Source organism: Macaca mulatta, chromosome 8 (genome assembly GCF_049350105.2).
Source record: "Macaca mulatta isolate MMU2019108-1 chromosome 8, T2T-MMU8v2.0, whole genome shotgun sequence".
Classification (NCBI taxonomy): domain Eukaryota; kingdom Metazoa; phylum Chordata; class Mammalia; order Primates; family Cercopithecidae; genus Macaca; species Macaca mulatta.
This window is the reverse complement of record NC_133413.1, coordinates 29,516,303-29,542,408: the sequence shown is the minus strand read 5'-3', so window position 1 is coordinate 29,542,408 and position 26,106 is coordinate 29,516,303. Positions and strand designations below refer to the sequence as shown.

Genomic DNA, 26,106 nt, shown 5'->3' with positions numbered 1-26,106 from the left:
GAAGAACAAAACTATATGATCATCTCAATACAGAAAAGGCATCTGACATCCTTTCATGATAAGAACTCCCAACAAATTAGACACAGAAGGAATGTACCTCAGTATACTAAAGGCCATATATCACAAGCCCACAACTAACATCATACTCAGCAATGAAAAATTGAAAGCTTTTCCTCTTAGATCAGGAATAAGACAAGGATGCTAACTCTCATCATTTCTATTCTACATAGTTCTAGAATTCCTCACCAGAGCAATTAGGAAGAAAAAAGAAAGGCATTCAAATTTAAAGGAAGAAGTTAAATCATCTGTTTGCAAATGATATGAACTTATGCACAGAAAACCCTAAAGACTCCACCAAAAAAACTATTAAATTCAGAAAAGGCGCAGGATACAAAATCAACATACAAAAGTACCTTTTCTATATAGGAACAATGAACTACAAACTATCTAAAAAAGAAATCAAGAAGACAATCTATTTACAATAGCATTAAAAAAACCCACTTATGAATAAATTTAACCGAGGAGGTGAAAGATCCATACACTGAACACCGGAAAACACTGATGAAAGAAGCTGAAGAATATTCACATAAATGGAAGGATACCCAGTGTTCATGGCTTGGAAGAATTAATATTGTTAAAATGTCAATACTACCCAAAGCAATCTACAAATACAATGCAATCCCTATCAAAATTCCAACGGCATTTGCCACAAAAATATAAAAAAGTCCTAAAATCCTATGGAACCATAAGCGATTCCAAACGGCCAAAGCAATCTAGACCAAAGAGTAAAGCTGAGGGGCACTGCACTCCTACTGGCATTAAAACAAAACAAAGCAACTAAAGGAACAAAACAGATAAAATAAATCCAGGCATTTAGAGTCAACTGGTATCTGACAAACACATCAAGAACAAACAATGGGGCAAGGACACAGTCTCTTCAATAAATGATGTTGGGAAAAATGAATATGCACAAAATAAGAATAAAATTGGAGCCTTATCTCAAACCACATACAAAAATCAACTCAAAATGGATTGAAGACTTAAAATGACGGACCTGAAGCTGTAAAACTATAAGAAAAAAAATGAGAAAAAAGCTTGACATAGGTCTGGGCAATAATTTTCTGGCTATGACTCCCAAAGTGTGGGCAATAAAAGAAAGAAATGTAAAATCAAACTGAAGTTTCTGCATAGCAGAGTGGATAAACACAAACCAACCAACCTACTGATTGATTGGAAAAAAATTTTGCATATACAATAGTGGATAATAGCCAAAATATATAAATAACTCTATAGCAAGAAAAATACTCGGATTAAAAAATGGACAAAGAACCAGAATAGATATTTCTCAAAAGACATACAAATCAGGAACAGGCATATGAAAAATGCTCATTCAACATTACTATTCATGAAGGAAATGCAAATTAAAACAAGATCACCTCACACCTGTCAGGATGATTACTATAAAAATACAATCACCATATGCAGCAATCCCACTCCTGAGTGTATATCCAAAGGAACTGAAAAAGTATGTTGAATAGAAATCTGTACTCTCATGTTCAAGGCAGCATTATTCGTAGCCAAGATATGTAATCAACGTAAGTGTCCATCAATGGATGAATAAATAAAGAAAATGTGGTACATATACACGTGGAATACTATTCAGCCTTTAAAAAGGCAATCCTGATGTTTGCAACAACGTGAATGAACCTGGAGGACATTATGTTAAGTGAAATCAGCCAAGCAAAAAAGAAAAATAGTGCAACATCTCCCACAGGTAATCTAAAGAAGTTGACTTCATAGAAGCAGAGTAGAATGGTGGTTGCCAGAGGCTGGGGGAGTGAGAGATAGGAGAAATGGGGAAACGTTGGTAAAGGGTACAAAGTTTAAGTTAGGATAAATTCTGCAGATCTATTGTACGGCATGACTATAGCTAATGTATACTTGAAAATTGCTAGAAGCCGGGCACGGTGGCTCATGCCTGTAATCCCAGCAATTTGGGAGGCCGAGGCGGGCAGATCACGAGGTCAGGAGTTCAAGATCAGCCTGGACAACATAGGAAACCCCGTTACTACTAAAAATACAAAAATTAGCCAGGCATGGTGGCACGCAGCTGTAGTCCCAGCTACTTGGGAGGCCGAGGCAGGAGAATAGCCTGAACCTAGGAGGCAGAGGTTGTGGTGAGCCGAGATCGCACCACTGCACTCCAGCCTGCGCAACAGAGCAAGACTCCGTCTCAAAAAAAGAAAGAAAACGAAGAAAATGAAAATTGCAAGGGGAGATCTAAATGTTTTCATCACAGTAAGTTGATAAGTATGTGAGGTGAAAGATATATTAGCTTGACTTAGTCATTTTACAATGTATACCTATATCAAAATATCACATTGTACACTATAAATATTTGCAATTTTTATTTGTGAGTTATACCTTAATAAAGCTGAGGGAGAAGAGAAAGGCCAAACTGATCACTTATACTGGCAAAAATACAAACAAGCTGCTTTTCTCTCCAACTTCTAATAACACAAGGAGAAACTATGTCTTCTAGAACATTGCTAATTAGTACCCAAATTAGATTCTAATTAAGGGATAATGACTATTTTGCCAAAAATATTAACCTTCACTAAGCCACATGTTTAAAAACTTCGGTTTATAGATCTGCTTACTTAAAATCAATATACTTTATAGTCCAGCTGTGGAAATGATTACATGAACATAAGACTGGCTTACCTGTCCTGTTTACATAAAGCAAAATTCCAAATATTAATGGAAATAAATAACTTCAATTATCCACAAGGTCAAGATATTCCAGCAGAATGTCATTAATGGTAGCAATCTTAAATGCTGAGACTTCTCCCAACTTTTCTCTTTATTTTGCCCACAAATTATGCCAATAATTTAAAATAAATATACCATACCTGTTTGATGGGTTCTGCAATTAAACACCCAACTACTCTCTTTTCATCAGATATAAAAAGAAAAGTTTTTATTTTGTTTGGACACTTAGGAACAACTTGCTGGAAGCCCAATTCATTATCAACAAGTTCTTGGACATCTTCTACCTAATGATTTTAAAAACCAAGACAGGTGAATGTTTTAAAAAGTACAATAGAAACTATACATATTTATATACACAAAATGTATGATTACTGTTACTTTAGTGTCTTTAATTTCTATTTCTTAAATTGACACACCTCCAAAATTATTTCACTATTGATGCATGTAGCTGCTACTGTGGAAACAAGGTTTTAAGAACCTATTTTAAAGATCACTTTCAGTAGAAATTCAGACACCTGGGAGGGATAAGGAATAGAAAGCTTTAAAACACATTTGTTTTAGCTTTATTCATTATTCATGGTGGCTAGACATCCAACCTCAGAAACACAGGCAACACCAATATAAGAAATAGACCCTGGGGCCATTAATTTCTCAAACTGAAAGCTTAGTTTATCTTTCACAAGGGAAAGATGAACATAAAAGATAAGCTGTGGAGCCTTATCTGCCTTCTTTACTCCTTTGTCCTACAATTCTAAGTTTAGTTTTGTATAAATTGCTACGAAAGTAATCATTAAGCAGGTACCCAAGTGAATTATGTCAGCAAAGGCAGTGTGCACTTCAACATAGGTTGATTTCTTGGGGGTGGGGAAATGCGAGTTAAAAAGATAATGTTCCATACCTTTTTGATAGCGAAGCTTGGATCATGTGGCAGAACCAACACAATTTTCCCATCCCAAAACTCTGCTACTACACGTTCTTTCTTCCAACCCTGCCAAAGGAAAAAAAGGTCACAGTTTAATTTGTGAAGAGAAAAAAACCAACACTAAATAATTTGATGTGCAGAAGACAAAAGGCTAAACAGTAACAGATATTTAAAAAAGACGAAATCCAACTAAAAGTAATGTGGGAAGAGACATAAAAGATGCCTAAAACAGGTACCTGGCCTCAACAAGCTTATATCCTATCTGGAGACATGTATATGATTATAAAGCAAGGTAAAGAGGTAATGGTGCGGTGGCTCACACCTGTAATCCTAGCACTTTGGGAGGGCTGAGGCGGGTGGATCACTCGAGGTCAGGAGTTTGAGACGAGCGGGCAGGTAGGGGAGGGGTAGAAGAATAAGCCAAATTCCAAGAAAAGGCTAAATAAAAGTCCTTATATATTTGTCCCTTATGTTTAACAAGACCATGGAAGGGCACAGTCTTATAACTATTTTAATCTCAATCCCCAGCATAGTGCTTTGGCATGTGGCCCTAGTGTTTGAATGATACTGAAGTATTATGGTACTTGAAAAGGGTTTAAAAACCTTGGTAAGATGTCAATGAGCATAATGGGGAAAGTGGTTAACTTGCCTTCAGGCTAAGGCAACTAACTGAATAAGCACAGGTGTAGAGAATGGCAAAAAAAAATGTGGTGTAACTGGAAAAAATGAGGTTGAAATATTAGAAATAAATTTAATAAGATCCACATTGACAAAACTATAAAATGTTCCTGAAAGACATCAAAGATATGAATCAATCAGAGGTATACTAAGTTTCTAAGTATACACTAGGTTTATATTATAGTATATACTAAGTTTATATTATAGTATGTACTATACTAAGTTTCTAAGTTATACTAAGATTTTTTTTCCCTAGAAATAAATGGCATTAGTTTGACTACTTTCAATAAAAATTAGAATAGGTTTTTTATTTGGGGGGAATGTGATAGGCTCCTTTTTTAATTTGAAAGAGTAAATGTGCAGAAAAAGTCAAGACATTTTTTACAGAGAAGGATGAAAGGGAACTTACCTAACTATACATCCAAATACAGTATGGAGCTACGTTTGTAAAAGTATGGCACTGGCCAGGAAATAATGGATGGTGCAGAAGTGTCCAATAACAAGCCCATTTATATGTGGGAATTTAGTATGCATTAAAGGTGGCATTGCTAATCAATGTGGAAGATAAACCAGTCAAACAGTAATGCTGGCACACTTTGCAGTCCTTCAGGAAAAATACAAAGTTAAGATCCATCTCTGACACTATGTCTTGAAAAACTTCCAGTGGATTAAAGGTCTAAAAATAAAATTTATAGCTATATATTTTTTTTAAATGTAGGAAAAACTTCTTACTAATTTTGGGACTGAGATGATGTTCCTGACTTAAGAAACCAAAGGTCACAAATTAGCTAAATAAAAATTTTGTTTTCTTTGTAGCAATATACACCATAAAAAGGTTAAAGAAAATCCAAGTAATGGTATTTGCTTGTATATGCAGAAAATATCTCTGAAAGATATATAGATGAACCTGTGAATGCTGGATGCCTATAGATAGGGGAACAAGGTTTCTGGAAGGGGTATGGAGAAACACTTCACTGGATATACTTTTGCATTCTGTGAATTTCGAATCATGTGAAAGTATTACTATATCAAAAATATAAATTCAAACCTTAAAAAAAGGGACAGGGAGAATGTATTTGTAACACAGGAATAATATACAAAATATATAAAGGATAACATGTCCAGTATGTTTCCACAAATTAAAGAAAGAAATCCAATATAGTATAGTCTGGCTTCATCAGAGAATGTGGCTTATTCCAGCGGCACGAGCTTAGAGCTGGAGAGGGAATGTGTCATGCGACAAGGTGAGCAGGGGCCAGATATGAAGAGATCTGCTGGCCAAGGTAAGGAGTCTCGGTTTTATTCCCTAGTGCAACAGAAAGCTGCCAAGTGTGAAGCAGACAATGTCAGAACCTATGTTTTAGAACTTTCTGGCTGATGTAGAGATATCAGAGAGGGCAAGAATTTAAATTATACACATATACACTTTCTCTTTTGTATATATTTTATATGCACATATATAGAAAAGGTTAAGGCCAGATTAAAGAGCACCAAACTGCTGGTGGGAACTTTTTCTTTCTAGAAGTATGTAGAATTATACTAGACTTATGTTTTATTTGTGGCTTTTTTTTTTTTTTTTTGAGATAGAGTTTAGCTCGTCACCCAGGCTAGAGTGCAATGGCGCAATCTCGGCTCACGGCAACCTCCGCCTCCTGGGTTCAAGCGATTCTCCTGCCTCAGTCTCCTGAGTAGCTGGGATTACAGGCGGCTGCCACCACGCCGGGCTAATTTTTTGTATTTTTAGTAGAAACGGGGTTTCGCCATGTTGGGCAGGCTGGTCTCAAACTCCTGACCTCAGGTGAACCACCCACCTCAGCCTCCCAAAATGCTGGGATTACAGGCGTAAGTCACCGCGCCCAGCCTAGACTTATGTTTTAAAACATTATTTCTGGTAGCACTATGGGAACCCAGAAAGCAAGCTGTTTCAATAAACAGGCTAAAAACATTGTGAAGGTATTAACTATGGCAATAAAAATAGGGGAAAAGGAATGAGTAGCAGGTACAATCATAAAGATAGGGCCAATGATAGGATGTGTTGGGACTTGAAAGGTGTTTAATGAATGGGTGGGACCTCACCTCTCAGAAAAAACCTGGAGAAGTCATGGAAAGGCTATTTTTTCTAAGGCTATCCATAAAGACAACACTATAGTGGGAAGAGGGTATCTCTTCAGGTCTTTGAATTTTGTATATCTTGACTGTTCAGCTCTGCTCAGAATGCAGCGTTTACAAAATATTTATCTTATATTGAGAAGATAAGCTTGAAACATCATCATTAAAAGTTAACTTTTCAGGCTGGATGGTGGAAAAGAAATGTCTTTTTTAAAGCAGTTTTACTTCTAGAGCAAACTGAAAGACTATCTTTTGGCTCACCACATATTTGATTCCTTCCAGAAACCTGTGGTGATGCTGTACATGCTGCATTTCATCTTCAGGGTTGGAAGCAGTATATATCATACCACAAGACTTGCACACAGTAGCCCCAAAATGTTTCTGACCAGCGTCCTATAATTGGGGGGTATAAAAAGAAGCCCATTTAAATATAGCACAAATAGCTCTAAATTACGTACCTATAACCATTCATTCAAATTTCACCTAATTTTTTTTTTTCTGCTGACACAAGAGAAAAACTAAATGAAAGTCTGGTTACTATATCCTCCTTCCCTCCCCCAAAACAAAATGAAATGAGATCATGCCGGGCACAGTGGCTCATGCCTATAATCCCGGCACTTTGGGAGGCTGAGGTGGGTGGATCACTTCAGCCAAGGAGTTAGTGACCAGCCTGGGCAACATGGTGAGACTCCATCTCTTTGGCCGGGGCGGCGGGGTAGAAGAGACCTAAAAATGCAATAAATTGATGGAAGGGAATTGTTTATTTGAATGCACAGTGTAAAAACCAAAGATTCTTTTATTTTTACAAGATTCCTTACTAGACCCATGGTTCTAAGAAGCAATAAGACTAAACTGTGGAAATTATAGCTAAAACGAACAACAGAACTTTTTAATGAAACTCTTTTTTTTTTTTTTTTTTTTTTTTTTGAGACGGAGTCTCGCTCTGTCGCCCAGGCTGGAGTGCAGTGGCCGGATCTCAGCTCACTGCAAGCTCCGCCTCCCGGGTTTACACCGTTCTCCTGCCTCAGCCTCCCGAGTAGCTGGGACTACAGGCGCCCGCCACCTCGCCCGGCTAGTTTTTTTTTGTAATTTTTTTAGTAGAGATGGGGTTTCACCGTGTTCGCCAGGATGGTCTCAATCTCCTGACCTCGTGATCCGCCCGTCTCGGCCTCTCAAAGTGCTGGAATTACAGGCTTGAGCCACCGCACCCGGCCTAATGAAACTCTTAAAGACCTGAAAAAGCCTTCTTTCAAAGAGAAGAGCAAAAATTTTAGGACTTCTATATTAATTATACAATATTTTTCCTTAAGTGGCTAAGAATATTAAATTATTCTTAATATTGAAATTATTTGACAAGAATTGACAAAAAATAAAGTTCAGGAAAAGCACAGATAAATTCAAGAATATTCAGTGTCACCACCTATAACTCCCATTCTGTCACATAAAACATTGCTTAATGCCATTGAAAATACCAAGTTCTGAACTGTCTAATACAGGGGTTTTTCTGTAAAGGGCTAGATAGGAGAAGCTTTGTTTTGCATTTACTCACAATGATGAGCTGGTCTTTTGTTTTTTTACTTGTATCTCTGGTATTAGTATTTTTCTGGATATTGGTCTGTTTCAAGAAGTTGATAGATCCCACAGAAAGCTGTTCTTCACCTAAAGATCTTGACACAGAAAGTTGATAAATATCATATAAATTTGATAAATATCACAATTTGATATTATAAGTTGATAAATATATAAATTCGTAATTTTTGCGGAATTACAAGGGAAAGAAAGCAGACATTTAACAGAGTACCTTGCAATTTTTAGTGCTTTCTGACATTAACTTGATGAGATAATAGGGACAGGAATAATGAGAAATCGGAGGCCCACTCAGAGAGGGTCAGTAATTTACTCAAGGTAAAGTAACTAGTAAATGGCAGCATTAACACTCAAATCCTGGTCCTCTGACTCCAAGTCCCAGGGACTTCCTTCTACAATATCAGATGCACAAAGATGCACACTTTGGAAACTGACTTCACCCTTTAAAAAAAGATTTTTTTGCTTTATCAAATCTTAGGATAATATTTACCTATACAGTTATAAAGAAATTCCTGGGGTACTAGAGGAAATAAGTATAATACTGAACCACAGATCCACAGGAAATCAGAGTCACCATCATATTATGACCCAGCAACGTTTTACCTGGGCAATGAAGCTACTAAATTTGCCTTTCCTTATACCAAAAGCAGCATCTCACTACTCTGAAATTCTTAAGGAAAAAAAAAATTTAGGCTGGACAGATGTAGTTGAGACAACCTTTACCTATTAGGAAAGAATGCTGAGATTGACTTACAGAGGTTGCAAACCGGAGCCCCTCAGGCCAAATCTAGCTAGCAGACATGTTTTGGTTGACCCATATGTTATTTAAAACTTTGGATTAGCCTCCAATATTTTAAAATTTAGAGATTTCACTTAAAAATGTGTATTTCCAATATTAAAAGAGACTGTAAGATCACTAAACCTCTATTCCATCAAAGAATCTACAAGTTCGAACTTGGAATAGCACACGCCCTTTTAAGTGGACAATTCTTCAGCTGGCCCTAGTTTCCACCCAGCCTGCTGGCTCTGTAGGTACTGAGTTTGTAACCCTTGCCTTGTAATGAAAGGAGTAGAAATCCCTAAAGAGTAGAAGTAAATAAGAAACCCCCCCACCCAGTGCCCAAAGTAAGAGGTTCAAACAACAGGGGGAAAAAAAAAACCTGACAGAGTAGAAAAGAAAAAAGTGGAGCATTAGCTCTACTGCATTAAGCTAAGTCAAGCTGTCTTCTTACCATTTGTCTGAAAAGTAGTTTTCAAATTGACTTGACAAATCTATGCTAAGAAATACATTTCACATGACTAGTATAGACATAAAACCAAAGTTTCACTAAATATACTTGCTGTGTGAGATACACTACTCCACTAAAAATAAATGCTATTGTTGGAGGCCAAAAGAATGAGAGTTGTGACCAATTCAGTATACCACTGGAGGCCATATAAGCAAACAGCAAACTGTTCTCATGAATGCAGGTTGCTGGCAAACTGACCAACTGCGTCTGCCACCCAGAAGGAATGCTGAGGGCAGTCATGCCCAGGCACAGTGTTTCTTGCCATTATCTACAGGCACATTTGAAGCTTGTTAACAATCAAGTGAACCTGTGATAAATCATGCAGCTGACCTTTACCTGCTCCCCTCTGCTGTTTCTACCCAATAAATACAAAAGGCTGTAGAAGCTCAGGGCCCTTGCTCACTAGAAGCGAGAAGCTCCCAACCCCTTCTTTAAAAAGATCCTTTTGTCTTTGTCTTCATTTCTGTGTTCGTCCACCTTCGTTCAGTCCCATAGTAACTGTCACTAGATATGACACCCTAAACTGGTCTGATGAACTACTAATGGGCTGCTACCTACAGTATGAAAAAACATTTGTCCAAGTTACTGACCCTTTTCACCTTATGCAGCCTTTGCTAACTCAGCTCTCCCTGACCCTGCATGTGTGATAGCCATCTCTTTGCTTCCATTTTAGCAATTGTAACACTATACTAGTTTAAATGTCTACCCTCCTCTAACCATAACCTTGATAGCAAGACCACGTTAATTATCTTCACATCTCTAGAACTCAGTATAGCTCAATAGCATGTGATACTCTCTAAATGTTCACTGAATGAATTTTAAAAACCAAAAAACAAATGTGAGACTAAGCACTTTGAGAATCTGTAATCTATCTGAAGTAACAGATTAAATCTCAAATTGCTGATAACTGACATTTTGGAGTCTACAAAAAGAGTAATATCATATTATTTAACAAATAGTATCCCACTGTCTTTTTTTTTTTTTTTTTTTTTGAGACAGAGTCTTGCTCTGTCGCCCAAGCTGGAGTGCAGTGGTGCAATCTTGGCTCACTGCAACCTCTACCTCCTGGGTTCAAGCTAGTCTCCTGTCTCAGCTTCCTGAGTAGCTGGGATTATAGGCATGCCCCATCATGCCCAGCTAATTTCTGTATTTTTAGTAAAGATGGGGTTTCACCATGTTGGCCTAGTCTCAAACTCCTGATCACAGGTGATCCACCCACCTTGGCCTCCCAAAGTGCTGGGATTACAGGCATGAGCCACAGAGCCTGGCCTGTCTCTTTATACTAGACTAAATTAGTATACACTTTTATCAGTTAATTGTGGTAGGCTTCTGCTATGGTTTGAGCATGTCCCCCAAAATTCATGTGTGAAAACTTAAGAGGTGTTTAGCTCATGATAGCTCCACCTTCATGAATGAATTAATGTTGATTATTGAAGGACGTGAGGCTGCAAGCCAAGGTCTCTTGTTCTCTCACGTACACTCTCTTGTTCTGCCTTCTGCCATGGGATCATGCAGCAAGAAGGCACCCACCAGATGTGGCTGCTTGATCTTGGACTTCTCAGCCTCCAGAACTGTGAGCCAAATAAATTTCTGTCCATTATAAATTACTTAGTCCATGGTATTCTGTGATAGCAACACAAAATGAACTAAGACAGCTCGCATCTTCAATAAAAGGTCATGAAAGATGACAACACAGGTGAAAAATGGGAAAGGTGAGAAAAACTAGAAACAAACCTTTGAAGAGGAAAAGCTGCCCACTCAACCTAGTCACTGAGGCAATTTAAGATGAGGTGCTCTGAGAGTAAGGAAAATGTAGCCGGGAAGTTCCTTAGTTAATATCTGGAGTTATTTATAATCAAATGGAGAGAGAAGGATCAAAGCTACTTAGGAAGAAGATGTTTAGACTATAAGAAACTACTTTTTCAGAGCTCTGCTGCCTATCATGCTCTCTACCCATCCGTGCCTCCCCCAATGCAGTCTTCAGCTATACTTTATGATAACATTAAGCTGCTGCAAGTTACTTACTCCTCCAGCCAGCTTTCTCATCTACAAAATGGGTAACAATGGTACCTACATCATGAAGCTGTAAATGCTTATTAAATTGTAGCTACTATACTATCACCCAGGGAAGGAAATATAACTTAATGGGCATTTGGTTCAGATATAGATTCTAGTCCTGGTCCTAGTACCTAATAGCTGTGCAACTGTGGCTAAATTACTAACAGTTTCTTAGGCTAAAAATAGAATAATAGTATCTACCTTCTAATTTGTTGTGAAAATTAAGATAATAGATACAAAAGCTACTTATTACAGGTAAGGTATTATATGTTAGCAATTACTCTTACTCAAGCATATAAAGATCTTTTCCATCTCTCAACTCTTAAGTTCTTATGTTTCCATGAGGGACTGATTTCATCACCCTATTCTCAATATTATTCTCCTATTCCCCTTAGTGAGGAAGGAAAAAACTCCCCAAATTAAGTAGCACGAGACTGAAAAAGAGACCCAGAGGACCTGTGTAATTTATAAGGCTTGAACTTTAAAACAGTAACAATTCTCACCTTTTTGAATTGACTGAAGATGCACTGAAGATTGGATAGACAGTGGACTTAGGAGAAACTGGTAGGGGAAAAATTGTGATAATGTGTATTACCAAATAAAATCAAAGCTTTAATTCATAAGATTTCAAAGGTTAATTAAGACAAAATACTACTCAAGATCGAGATTTAACAAAGAGGCAAAGGTAATCCCATGGAGGAAAAACAGTCCTCAACAAATGGTGCTGGACCAATTAAACGTCCACATGCAAAAAAAATTACACCTATTCAAACCTTATGTAAACTTAACTCAAATGGATCACAGATCTAAATGTAAAACTATGATCAGGCATGGTGGCTCATGCCTGTAATCCCAACACTTTAGGAGACCAAAAACGGGAGGATTGCCTAAGGCCAGGAGTTCAAGACAAGTCTGAGCAACTTAGTGAGACTGTGTTTCTACAAAAAAAATAATAATAAGGTAAAAACATAAAACTACAAAACTTCTAGAAAAACTATTAGGGAATAATCTTCATGAACTTGGATTGGGTAATAAGTTTTTACACACAACACCAAAAGCATAATACATTTATAAAAAATTAATTTAGACTTTATCAAATTTAAAAATTGTGCTCTACAAAAAATAAAGAGAATGAAAAGACAAGCCACAGATTGAGGGGAGAAAATATTTGCAATCATGTATCTGATCAAAAACTTGTATCCAGAATATATAAAGAATTCTTATGGTATGCCGACAGTTCAGTGATAAATGAGAATTACTACTGATACATCCAACATCATGGATGAACTTTAAATGTATTACTAAGTGAAATAAGCCAGACCCCAAAGGATACATATGTGTAATGTTTTTCCTGGAAAAGGTAAAACTATAGAAATAAAAAGCAGATGAATGGTTGCCACGGGACTGCGGGGAAGGACAGTAACAACAAAATGTAGGCATAGGGAAATTTTAGGGTGAAGGAACTGTTCTGTATGGTACTATAATGGCTAATACATAATTCTATACATTTGATAAAACCCACAGAACTGTAAAAATCACAAAGAATGAACTTCAATGTACATCAAATGAGAAAAAAATATGTATAAATATCAACCAGGCTACTGAGGTAGCCTAAGATGGAATGCATACTGTGAGAAATGAACCTAACTATATTAGAACTGTACAGCATAACGACACCGAAGGAGGTAGGCGGAAAAAGAGAAGCTGGCCTAAGTAACTTCAGCAAATGGTGTTTTAACTAGAAGTTATAAGGATAAAGACAAAAAGACACTACTTAAAATTGTACTCTAGGCTGAGTGCAGTGGCTCACGCCTATAATCCTAGAAAATACGTATATTATTTAATATATATATATATTAAACTATATATGGAATTCTACAAAGGGAAAAAATTGAAAATATATCACATTTAGAAAAGAATGGCATGAGTTGATACAGGATTCCACAAAAGCTTACTTCGGCAATAATTACATACAGAAAAAGACACTGAATTAGATAAGATTCATCTCAACCTCAACATGAACAATGATATGAAAGGTAAGGGAGGCCGAGGCACGTGGATCACCTGAAGTCAGGAGTTCGAGATGAGCCTGCCCAACATGGCGAAACACCATCTCTACTAAAAATACAAAAAAATTAGCCGGGCATGGTGGTAGACACCTGTAATGCCAGGTACTCAGGAGGCTGAGGTAGGAGAATCGCTAGAACCCTGGGGGCAGAGGTTGCAGTGAGCTGAGATTGCACCACTGCACTACAGCCTGGGTGACAGAGTGAGACTGTCTCAAAGAGAAAAAAAAATTGCACTCTAATTGGTTAATATATTTCTCACAGGGGTATGAATTAATAATTATGAAATGTTTTACATGTTTACTGGGACAGAACAAATAAGTAGGTGAATAGTGAATAGTAGGAACTAAGTTTCTCACTGTCTGAGAGGGAAGTTGCAGATGAAAAAAGGATAGAATAAATCCTGGAGTACTAGATTAGAGTTGGAGATATCAACGTCCAACTGGCAATATGCAAACAAAGAAATAAGACAGGAAATGTCACAGACAAGACTAAAGACACATTACAATTAAACATAATTCAGTACCTTGGATTGGATGCTGGGACAGAAAGAAAACATTAATAGAAGATTCCAAATGAAGTTTAGTTAATAGTACTATACTACTACCAATATTTGGTAAACTCCAAATAAAGTTTAGTGTTTATGGCCGGGCACAGTGGCTCACGCCTGTAATCCCAGCCCTCTGGGAGGCTGAGGCGGGTGGATTACTTGAGGTCAGGAGTTTGAAACCAGCATGGCCAACATGGTGAAACCCCATCTTAACAAAAATTAGCCGGGCATGGTGGCGGACGCTCTATAATCCCAGCTACTTGGGAGGCTGAGGTGGGAGAAATGCTTGAACCCTGGAGGCAGAGGCTGCAGTGAGCCGAGATGGTGCCACTGCACTCCAGCCTGAGCAACACAGCAAAACTCCATCTCAAAAAAAAAAAAAAAATTCTATACCAATACCAGTTTCTTAGTTTTGACAAAGGTATTATAACATAAGATGTTAAGAATTGAGGTAACAGGGTAAGAGATACACTGCTATTCTCTGTACTTTAACTTTTCTGTAAATCTAAAATTATGGCAAAACAGTCTATTAAAAGAAAAGACCAAAGTTAAAACAGCGACTGATTTGAGGAAAATAGTAAGTTAAGAGTGGGCTAAAAAAACAAACTTTAACTCTGCACTGAAAAATAATTAGAGCTCATCCTCTAGAAATAAGGCCAAGGCAGGTGAGAGTCTGAGCTGCTATGGGTAAGTTACTTAACACAAGTCCATTTCCTCATCTATAAATGGGCATATCAGGACCTACAGTAGTTGGGAGAATTAAATGATACACTGTAGTTATTAAGTAATAAAATTTTGGTCTTTTTAATAACTTTCGTGATTTCTGCCATATCCTTATACCATTGTATTATTTTTATTCACTATCTTTCTTTAAATAGACAATGTACTAAAATATATTTTGAAAGAAAAATTTATAACTATTGTAAGTAGATGGCATTGTTTTTCTGTTATATGTTCTATTGTATCAGTGCTTTGAGCACAATCTATGAAAAACATAACTTATACTAAATACTTAGCACTGCCTGATATATATATTCAGCACTCAGTAAATACTAGTTATTAGCATATCTCAGAATCATAAAAAAAGCTTTATGTATTCATAATTTATTAAACTATTTAATTGAACACTGATAGCATAAATTAGGAATACGATTTCAGAACTGACAGAAATTTAAAAATTAACTTTAACTCTTTAGAGATCTCTTCCTAGATCATACAGCTAATTAGCAGTAAACCTAGACAAAAATCTCATGGTTCCTGACATTTCAGTGTCATTTATAAGACTTGGTAAGTTCTGCTCACAACTGGGCTTTGATCACAAATATACATAATAGTTTTAACTTACATTGTTTTGGGAGAAAGAGTAGATATGATTTTATAATGAGAACACTCAACTCTAGAGAGCTTAAGTAACTTGGCCACAGCCATAGACCAATTAAGACTACCATTTTGTCTAAAATTTTAACCTAGGATCTTCTTGTTTCTTGTTTTTCAAAACGCAATGCACTGCTTTACTACAGAAAACGGTGTCACAGAGATAAAAACAAAGATACTAACTACAGGCACACGACTGGAAAAAGACCCAAAAATTATTATAAGAATTATTATTATATAACATATGTAATAAAGCATTAAGCAGTTAAATTCATGCTAGTTTTCTCTTACTTGTCTTATTCTCACCAAGAGAATCCTCTGAAGGAAAAGCTTCATTTTTATCAACTTTATGTTCCTTTGACGAAACTCTGTCATCTGATGAATCCTGAAAATAGGTTAAAAAAAAAAAAAAAAAGGAACAAATCTAATTTTTAACTGTTTTCTAGTGAATGAATCCCAGATCTATTTCTAAAACAAAGGATTTGGTTTATTATGAATTACATTTCATAATGTGATTTTCAATCGTCAAACTATTTTTAGGAAAACTTCCCCTGTATTCACCAAGTGTACATTATCTTTTAAAAGCCAGAGTATGGCAGGGTGCAGTGGCTCATGCCTGTAATCCCAGCACTTTGGGAGACTGAGGTCAAGGGATTGAGACCATCCTGGCTAACACGGTGAAACCGTCTCTACTAAAAATACAAAAATTAGCTGGGCTTGGTGGCACACACCTGTAGTCCCAGCTACTTCGGAGGCTGAGGCAGGAGAATCGCTTGAACCCAGGAGGCGGAGGTTGCAATGAGCCGAGATCATGTCACTGCACTCCAGCCTGGCGACATAGCAACACTCCATCTCAAAAGAAAAAAAAGCCAGAGTACACATGTTGTAATCTGTCATCCTCTCAAAAATGTGTTATACTTCCTGATAGAGACGGCAGAATGATTGCAGACCATCACTTTCATAATGAAATGAACAAAAAAGTCAGTAAAAATGGCAAAAATTTCCCCAGCAGCCACCAAACTGGAAAGGGACAACTTTTTGCCATGAACTTTTAAAATGAGCAGCTAAGGAAAGAATAACTTTCTAGAGTCACTGGAGAGTAGCAGGAATGTGGGAAAAGCAAAGTAGAAAAAATTCTGACAGATTTCCCTCATACTAATTTGGGAATTACTAGGGAATATACGGCTTGGGGAAAAAGGAAAAACCTCTTGGTTAAAATACAACTTCTACTACTCAAAACCATAATATCCCAGCAGAGGTGGGATAACCCATCAGTTTAACACTTTTCAGGGCTCCATGAGTTGGGGAAAGGGTATCCTCATGAAAATCAGATTCACCGGCCGGGCGTGGTGGTTCACACCTGTAATCCCAGCACTTTGGGAGACCAAGGCAGGTGGATCACGAAGTCAGGAGTTCAAGACCAGCCTGGCCAAGAGGGTGAAACCCCGTCCCTACTAAAAATACAAAAATTAACCAGGCATGTTGGCGGGTGCCTGTAATCCCAGCTACTTGGGAGGCTGAGGTAGAGAATTGCTTGAACTCAGGAGGCGGAGGTTGCAGTGAGCTGAGATCGCGCCACTGCACTCCAGCCTGGGCGACAGAGTGAGACTCCATCTCAAAATAAAAAAACAGAAAATCAGATTCGCCCTTAGCTAGCAGAAATGAATTCTAGACATGGGTATTTAGCAATATCCTGAGAGAGTATAGTCCCTTTCCACAAATTTAAAATGACAAAAGCCCAGCCTCCCAAACTACTGAAAACTAACTCAATACCAAACCCATAAAGTGAAGCTAAGAAAATGAAAATAAGACAGAAAAGAGAATTACAGAATTCTCTGTTACACTGCTTACAGAGAACTCATCAGGTCACCATTCATTTGGTACACCACCAGGCTGTACCAAATAGATCATCATCATCATTAGGAGATGTATAGGGAAACTGCAGATTCTTTCTTTGTTTTACTGGATTGAGACAATTTTAGCTTGAGTTATGCCCCAACCTTTCAAAAAACTTAATTTTCATATAAATGTATAGGTATAAAGCACAGTTTAATAAATTTTGACGCTTACTCTTGTAATCAAAATCCCTATCAAGACACAGAAGTGTTTTGTTGATATAAACAGAAAATGAATTAGTAAAATTAGACTGTCATGGCTTAGCCAGCAAGAACCTATCTCATTTAACAATCTACTTGGCCATACTTGATAAACAGGAAAAAAAATATTTACAGTGAGGACTAAAAACTTAAATGCCTTACAAGGGCAGCAGTAAGTAAAATTATCAAAACTCAACTGATCTAAATAGATATACACTGACTTAGAGAAATGAAGAGCCAGCCCATACTTGTCAAATGGTATGATACTCAGCCTGATATTCAGCTGATTATTGCCATGTAGAAATGAAGGCTCAGTTTTCAATATTTCATGAGACACCAGAAATTTCTTGTATTTAAAAATAATTTTGGCTCCAATTTTAAAATTATGTAGGCCAAGCAAAACATTTATGGGCGAGATTTGGTTTACTGGCCACCAGTTTATAATCTTTGCCACTGAGGTTTGAAATTTAGGTGATTACAAGAGATGAACTGGGGTTGAATTTGAGAGAAGTGAGTGAGGAAGGCAACGATGAGAGGTGGGTTAGGAAAGACATGACTATAAGCCTGAGTATACTGGGTATCACATACGCCTACCATTTCTCCAGCTACAAGGGTTGTGATGAATATAAACAAGCCACCATAGACATGGAAGCCCTGATCTGGGAGACAACCTTTCTTAAGGCTGCTTCATTGGCTTTCTGTCCCTAGCTGCCCCACAAAACCCAACTTTTTTTCTGACGAAGGTTATAGACAGAAGATCAGCAACAGAAGTTCTACACCAGCATGGTCTAACATGGTAGCCACCAGCTACATGTACCTATTGAGAACTTAAAATGTGGCCGGGCCAGGTGCACTGGTTCACACCCATAATCCCAGCAATTTGGGAGGGTGAGGCAGGTGGATCACTGTAGCCCAGTAGTGCGAGACCAGCCTGGGCAACATGGTGAAATCCCAGCCTCTATAAAAAATGCAAGAATTAGCCAGGTGAGGTGGTGTGCACCTATAGTACCAGTTACTTGGTAGGATTGCTTGGGTCTAGGAGGTTGAGGCTGTAGTGAGCAGTGTTTGTGCCACTGCTCTCCAGCCTGGGTCACAAAGAAAGACCCCATCTCAAAATAAATAAATAAATAAACTCCTTACAATAACTAAACACTATGCTATCTGGCTTTATAAAAGCAGTCCAGAAAATAAAATTTTATTCAACTATGTCATACTAAAGTTTTATTATATAGCCATTTTTAAAGTGATATATTTAGCTTTACCTTTATTAATTCCTCTTGATTTTTACTGCTTGCACTTAGTCCAATGTTCAATTTCTCTTCTAGGATTAAGCACTTTGGCACCTGCCTTGTCTCAAAAGCTTTTTTTTCACTGACAGTCTTTACATCAGAATCTTCAATCACTGCTGATTTATTCTTTTGGGTGCCCCGTGACAGCTCATTTTCCAGGGACCATTTTCTAAGAGAGGATTTTTTTCTACTAACAAAAAATGCTGCTCCACCCTGGAGCGTAACTTGTGGTTTTATTTTTTGGCTTAGAACCCGAGGAGCACTGGGATTATTTTCAGCTGAGTGACAATTATTTTCTTTCTCCATAATTGGCTTATAGATCACTCGATTTTGCTTGGGATTTCTAGAATTCCTTGATACAGGCTTGATGTGTCTATACCTTGGTTGATACTTAGCAGTTAAACTCTTCTGTGGTTTTTTGTTGTTCTTCTTGGAACAGACTGGTTTTCCCTGCATTTTTTCTGTCACAATGGGAAAAGATATATCTTCATCATTAGTTTTTAGACAAGTAGATCTACTCTCTTTTATCAGCTTTCTCTCCAGTGGATTGAGGTACCACTTATTTTGGTTGTAGAAAGATACGGTGGACACAGAAGATTTAAATTGTGAGCCTTGATTTGCTGATGGCAGTCTATTTATTTCAGTTGTTTTGAGTGCACTTAAAACAAAATGCCCTTGTTGAGAGCAATGCAGGTTTTCTTCATTTTTATCACTGTTTTGATTAAAACAGTGCTTTTTATTAGGTGATGGAAACAGATTTTCAGTGAAGTGTAAAAGGCTATAAAAAAAAAAGTCCATTAAGATTATTTTGTGTCAAAATTTACATAAATCTACTGCTAAGTAATAAGCTCAACTTATAGGTCATATTAATACATGTACCCCCAAACATACACACAATTTTCTATTAGTTTAACAGTAGGATTCTCAAATTGTCTTTATCAAATAAAACATTCAAATATCTTCCCAAAGAGCCCATGTTCATGAAAACAAACACCATACACAAAGAAGCTTTGCTAGACATATATGCATGTGTTTTAAAATCTATTTCTATGTGTTGGCCATATATAAATGATAGCTCATATATTTTGCTCTATTGTCTACAAGTCCCCTATAATAATTGTCTGTAAGGAACTGACCCCCTGGGGCTTTTCCTGGGTAATTAATATCTGAGTACACAAACTTTCTAGAATTGTTTCCAGACAAGCATCTACTGTATGCAAGACACTATATAAAATATTGTAGGGGAACAGAAAGGAACAAGGTAATAGCCGATCTGGTATATTTCCTAGCCATAGAAAATAGCTTTCTTCAATAGGCTGCTTCTATGTCAAAAGAAAAAAACAAAAACCAAAAAACAGCCTTCTTTGATTCCCTTGAAAAGGACTAAATAATTCGTTATGAAAACTTAATGTATTTCCTAGCTAGAATTAAAATATAGGTTATCAGGTTATCACTGTAGCCACAAGGAGTAGGCTAGTGGAAGAACAAAAATTTTAGAAAATGGGAGAGAACAAGAGAGACAAGGTGGATTTTTCTAAGAGTTTCTATTCGTAGGATGAGATTCACCTGTCACAGTTCAAAGAATCCTGTTTCCTCTTCCTTGGAATAAGAGCTGCCATTTTATTGAATTCCTAAAAGAAATGACAATAACCACATTCATCAAAATATTAAAAGTCGCTTAATCAAAATTATACCCCCTTTAATTAGTCTATTTCACACCAAGTTAAAACCCTATTTTCCGGGAGGCCTTCCTCGACACTGCTCTCCTTCCACCCCTCCCAGGGTTACACGCGCTTGTTCTGCTTCCATGGCACCCTGTATTTCCCTAATAGTCCATTTAAGACATTTTCTTGTTTCCCCATCTCAACAGCCTTCAATGAAGGCAGAGACCGTCTGTAACTTTTCATCAGAGCCCAGCAAGAAAATGGGTGAAGCACAGTCCTCTGCCATTTTCCTAGCTGAGGAGCCTGGAGCAAGCCGTTTGCTTCCCTTTTTATAAAAATCCCTTAAAGTCGTGAAGCTGCTGAAAACAAATGCAAGAATGCACGAGCAGGCGGCTATGTGGCTCGTCAGAGTTCATTTCCTTCCCCTTCCGTGGCATCAGGAAAATTCCCCCCAAAGCAGCACACAAGCGTTATTTCAAAGCCATTAATAAATGAACAAACTGAAAGGCCAGGGTCTCTGGGAATTCAGGTCGAGCTGCGGCTTAAGGGATGGCCCCTCTGGGGCTAAGCGAGGAAAGGTAGGAGAGGAAAGCGTCCCGACCCTGAACCCGGTCAGGGAAACAAACAAACCAACCCTAAATCCAAAACAAGGAAACGCCGACGTCGGGAAGATGGAAACCCAGCGCCTGTGAGCGCGGAGAACGGGTTAGTGGCTTCTTCGGTCTCGGGGTCGCGGACCTGCCGAGCGCCAAGCAAAAGCTCTTTTCCCGTGACATTCGTCCCCACGTCCCACAAGGTCTCCCGCTCGCCTCAGCCTTCCACAGTCCTGCCTCGGCCTACTCCAGAGGTTACCTGCGCCTCAGAACCCGGCAAGCTCTCCTCAGCCCAGCCAGCCGCTCCGTGAGCGTCTTCAAATTATCGCGCGCCAGGCTAGGAGGAAGCCGCTGCGTTCCGATTGGCCACGGCTCAACGCTTCCAGGGGCTGGCTCGGTGATTGGTGGAGCACCAGCCCTTACCCCGCCTACCCTGGTGGCTGTGTCCAAGATTCTCGCGCCCTGGTGAGGTGAAAAGCTCTGAGGGAAACCACGCCACCCACAATTCCCTGCAGCAACGCCGGGCTGCTTTCCCGGGGCCTTGTTTAGGTGCATTCTGGGAATTGTAGTTCTCGTCCCGGTTGAAGTCGATGTACATTCTGGGGTCACTTGGGGTAAGAAATTTTTGTAAAATGGCCTCTCCAACGTGGCGACAGAGCAAGACTCCGTCTCGAAAATAAATAAATAAATACAGGCCTCTCCAAGATTCTGAATGCACTTATTTTTCACATTTGAAGCTTGTTAGTTTCATTTTTATCAGTAACTTTAGGTTTCTATTCACTATTTTATTTTTAAAATTAAAATATAAAACTTAACACCTGCTATGTGCCAGGCATTCTTAGATGCTTTACATGTTTTGTTTCTTTTACTTCTCACCACAATCCATAAGGTATTAATATCTATTGCCATTCCCATTTTACAAATAATACAACTGAGAACCCCAAAACAATTGCTATTTACAGAACAGAGTTAAATTCTTACTTTGGAAAACCAGAAAGTTCCTAAAACGTTTATTGTTAGCTATTGTTACTATCTTTGTGTCACCAGCTCCTGGTACAGTGTTTCTGGCACATTTTTAGTTTCAAATAAGTTTAGGGTTTTATGTTTATTTTTTCAAATTTAATTTTCACAAATTTGCATGTCATCCTTGAGCAGGGGCCATGTTAATGTTCTCTGTATCATTCCAATTTTAGTACACATGCTGTCAAAGCGAGCACATAAATAAATTTCGTTAAGTGATGCCCTCAATGTCATAGAATGAAGTCAGTGAGAGTGATTTAAGAGTGTCAGTTTAAAAGGAAAGGCTGAGGCAAAAAAATAAGAATGTAGAGTTTGCTTGAGTTAAAGTGGAGACAGCTGCCCAGAAGATTCCACCCCCCCCCCAACCCCCCACCCTCCACCAGTAGCTTTGGATATGAGCTCTGTCCGGCCTTTGCTACAAGCAGGTTTTTAAAGACGAAAAAGGAGGACAGGAAGTGGGCTGATACACAACTGTCAAGCATTTTCATTTATAGAAACTACATGCATCAGTGATTGGCTAGACATTGTTAAGCTGTAGGGTGTGGGTCATAGTGTCTTGTGTGGCAGTGTGAGGTTAGTAGGTAGCTACTTGTGGCAGAAGCAGGTAGTTTCAGGAGATGAATACATAGCTCAAGGGGATAGTAGAACATGATGGGGTCTCATTTTAATGCCTCTCCAGACCTAGTAATTTAAAAGGACTCACATTCCTCAGATAAAAGTGCTTTCTCAAAAGAGAAATAATCAGGGCAAAACCAAGTGCTGTAGGAGCCTTACATGAGTATGATTATTCCTACTTTACAGCAGGAGTACCTCTGAGGTTCAGAGGTTTGGGATGGCAGGCCTTCGATTTGAGCCAGAACACAGTCCAATCCCCAAGAGGCATATTCTCCAGGTGAGTATCAGAAACAACTCCCTTGTGTGCTATGTTCTAAACCCTTGGCGCCCATTAACTTAATTAACCCTAAAAAATATCCTGTGACTTAGCTGCTCTAGTATCATCTTCATTTCGCTGCTGAGGAAAGTGAAGCACAGATAGGTTAACTAATGTGCCCAAGATGCCTCTTTCCCTTAACCCACAAATCATTGAACCAAACTCCTTGCCAATACCCTTCGCCTCGCCAGGACTAAAGATGGCGCCCACGGCCGGCGTTATGACGCGCCCCGACGTCCGCCGGAAGTGCACGGAGGAGTTCCGAGAACCAGGCGGCCGCCGAGAGTCTGGTATCCTGAGCTTCGTGAGTTGAGCGCTGCTGCTCCACTGTGGAGTCACCGCATCGCTCCCGTGATCATGGTGTTCTACTTCACCAGCAGCAGCGGTGAGTGGGCGCCGCGCCCTCCGGGACCCTGCTGGACAGCGGGTTCCGAAGCCGGGACCCCCAGTCCGCAGCTGCGCCTGATCCTCGCTCTAAAATGCCTCCTTGATGCGAGTGCCTCTTCCCGCGGCCTCTCGTTCCCCCAGCACGTCTGTCCCTCCCACAACTGCAGGGTTTCCCCCGGCGTCTCCTCGTCATGGCGTGGGGGGCGCGGAGGGGCGATGCCACTGCTGTATTTGTATCGGGGAGTTCTCCTCCTCCAATCGGAAAGACGTCCCGTCACTCCCTGGAATTGGGCCAGAGCCTGTGGGCTCCTCCACACACCTTATCCCAAGTCTTCTTCCCACCTTCCGTCTGCGGCCTTTATTGTGGCTGCACCCTGATAATTATCCCCCGTGAGAAAGGACACACCTGCTAACAACTTTTTCTTAAGGAAGTGCGCTTTACCCTTTCAGGAAGGGGTTGTAGGGTCTGGGATGCAACAGAAAACAATAAAAAAGACCCTGGAATGTCCACCCAGCCACTCCCTGGGCAGTTGATGTCCCAGATCTCAGAAGTGACCTGTGATAATGCTCTGACTTATCTTTGACAGATAAGGAAAGGGTGCTTTTCGTTCCCGGGAAATGCCATGTTCCGAATTGGTTTCATTCTGTTCCTGTTATTCCCCTTTCCTAAAATCAACCCCCAGCTAATTCCCTTAAGACAGTTTTGGCCCATCTTTTCCAAGATGCCTTTCCTGATCCTAGCTCCCACCCCAAGATTGCTTAGCTGTTCCTTTTCTGGGACCCACTTAACGTTCCAAGTATGCCTTTGGCATTGCACTTATCACGTGGTATTAAATGGTGTCTGCTTGAGCTAGAGTGTAAGCTCCTTGAGGGCGTGGACAGGATCTCTTTACAGTAGTCCCTACTTGTCCTGTGTTTCGCTTTCCGTGGTCACATCATCACAAGAAGAAAAAGAGTGAGTACAGTAAAATAAGATATTTTGAGAGGGAGAGAGCAGAGTCACATAACTTTTATTACAGTACGTTGTTATAATTGTTCTATTTTATTATTAGTTGTCGATAATCTCTTACTCCACCGAACTGATACATTAACTTTATCATAGGTATATATGTATAGGGAATACCAGTACCATGCCTCCCTTAATGACAAGAAGACATTCTGAGAAATGCTCCATTAGGCGGTTTCATTGTTGTAGTAACACGGTACAGTATACTTAAACCTGTGGTATAGCCTACCACAAACGTGGGCTGTACGGTATACCGTGTTGCTCCTAGGCTACAAACTTGTACAGCACGTTGCTGTGCTGAATGGCTGTAGGCAATTGTAACACAATGGTATTTGTGTATTTAAACGGGGTTCAACTTAGAAAAAGTGAGTTGCACCACGGTGTTATGATGGCTACCAGGTCATCAGGCAATAGTGATCAGAATTTTTCAGCTTCGTTATAATGTTATGGGACCACCATAGTATGTGTGGTCTGTTGCTGACCAAAGCATCATTATGTGGCAAATCCCTTTTATATATGGAATTCAGTATTGTCCTCGGTTTCAGGCATCTACTGGAGATCTTGGAAGGCATCCCCCACAGATAAGGGGGGACTACTGTACTTGTTTCCCTAACTTAGTGACTGGCTAGTAGTTCTCAATAAATGCTTGTTGAATAAATGAATGCCATTTTTTTCTTACTCATAGCACCGTCTATTCTGTTGCTACTCTATATGCTAAAGGTGAGGTTTTTTTGTTTTTTTTTTTGAGACGTAGGTTTGCTCTTGTTGCCCAGGCTGGAATGCCATGGCACGATATCGGCTCACTGCAGCCTCCACCTCCTGGGTTCAAGCAATTCTCCTGCCTCAGCCCCCTGTGTAGCTGGAATTACAGGAATGTGCCACCAAGCCTGACTAGTGTTATATTTTTTTTAGTACAGACGGGGTTTCTCCATGTTGGTCAGGCTGGTCTCGAACTCCTGACCTCAAGTGATTCGCCCCCCCACCTTGGCCTCCCAGAGTGCTGAGATTACGGGCGTGAGCCACTGCGCCTGGCCTAAAGGTGAGATTTATTTTATGTATTTATTTTTGAGACAGAGTCTTGCTTTGTCACCCAGGCTAGAGTGCAGTGGCACGATCTCAGCTCACTGCAGCCTCCACCTCCTGGGTTCAAGTGATTCTGGTGCAGCTGGGATTACAGGCACCAGCCAACATGCTTGGCTAATTTTTGTATTTTTAGTAAAGATGGGATTTCATGTTGCCCAAGCTGGTCTTGAACTCCTGAGCTCAAGTGAACTGCCCACTTCGACGACCTCCCAAAGTTCTGGAATTACAAAAGGTTGAGTTTTTGTTTTGTTCTGTTTTTTGTTTTTTTGAGATGACTTCTCCCTCTGTCACCCAGGCTAGAGTACAGTGGTGTGATCTCAGTTTACTGCAACCTCCACCTCCTGGGTTCAAGCAATTATCCTGCCTCAGTCTCCCAAGTAGCTGGGATTACAGGCACACGCCACCATGCCCGGCTAAGTTTTGTATTTTGTTAGGAGAGATGGGGTTTCACCATGTTGGCCAGGCTAGTCTCAAACTCCTTACCTCAGGTGATCCACCCGCCTCGGACTTCGAAAGTGCTAGAATTAAAGGCGTGAATCACCACGCTCGGCCAAAAGGTAAGATTTAAGTGAAACTAGTTCCACATTGTTTGTGTGGGTTTGAATAAGGTGATACTTTCTCTTTAGAAATAA

At 39.3% G+C, this 26,106-nt stretch overlaps 2 protein-coding genes and 1 non-coding gene across 14 annotated transcripts in view; 1 reads left to right on the top strand and 2 right to left on the bottom strand.

The window, feature by feature from the left end:
* Positions 1-21,560, bottom strand: part of ESCO2 (establishment of sister chromatid cohesion N-acetyltransferase 2) — a 32,838-nt gene extending 11,278 nt beyond the window's left edge. For 2 of the 3 annotated variants that reach the window (XM_077943340.1, XM_015145040.3), the window contains exons 1-9: positions 21,307-21,560; positions 20,357-20,421; positions 18,764-19,568; positions 15,697-15,790; positions 11,919-11,976; positions 8,031-8,148; positions 6,743-6,874; positions 3,671-3,760; positions 2,913-3,056 (exon numbers count right to left, since the gene is read on the bottom strand). In XM_077943340.1, coding sequence (XP_077799466.1) covers positions 2,913-3,056; positions 3,671-3,760; positions 6,743-6,874; positions 8,031-8,148; positions 11,919-11,976; positions 15,697-15,790; positions 18,764-19,568; positions 20,357-20,409 — 1,494 coding nt within the window. In that variant the 5' untranslated portion in view covers positions 20,410-20,421; positions 21,307-21,560. Of the gene's footprint in view, positions 1-2,912; positions 3,057-3,670; positions 3,761-6,742; positions 6,875-8,030; positions 8,149-11,918; positions 11,977-15,696; positions 15,791-18,763; positions 19,569-20,356; positions 20,422-21,088 lie in introns of all 3 variants that reach the window. The other variant, XM_077943339.1, reaches the window with a different exon arrangement.
* A 602-nt stretch (positions 21,561-22,162) lies between these two features.
* On the bottom strand, positions 22,163-22,264 carry LOC114680449 (U6 spliceosomal RNA). Its single transcript, XR_003732675.1, has one exon. It is a non-coding gene; the product is annotated as a U6 spliceosomal RNA (small nuclear RNA).
* Positions 22,265-23,248: 984 nt separating this feature from the next.
* The window catches only part of CCDC25 (coiled-coil domain containing 25), a 40,450-nt gene continuing 37,592 nt past the window's right edge, over positions 23,249-26,106 (top strand). For 9 of the 10 annotated variants that reach the window (XM_077942737.1, XM_077942738.1, XM_077942736.1 and 6 more), the window contains exon 1: positions 23,249-23,383. Coding sequence is in view for 4 of the 10 variants with exons in the window: in XM_077942734.1 (XP_077798860.1) it covers positions 23,356-23,383 (28 nt within the window). In the remaining 6 variants the exon portion in view is untranslated. 10 annotated transcript variants of the gene reach the window in all.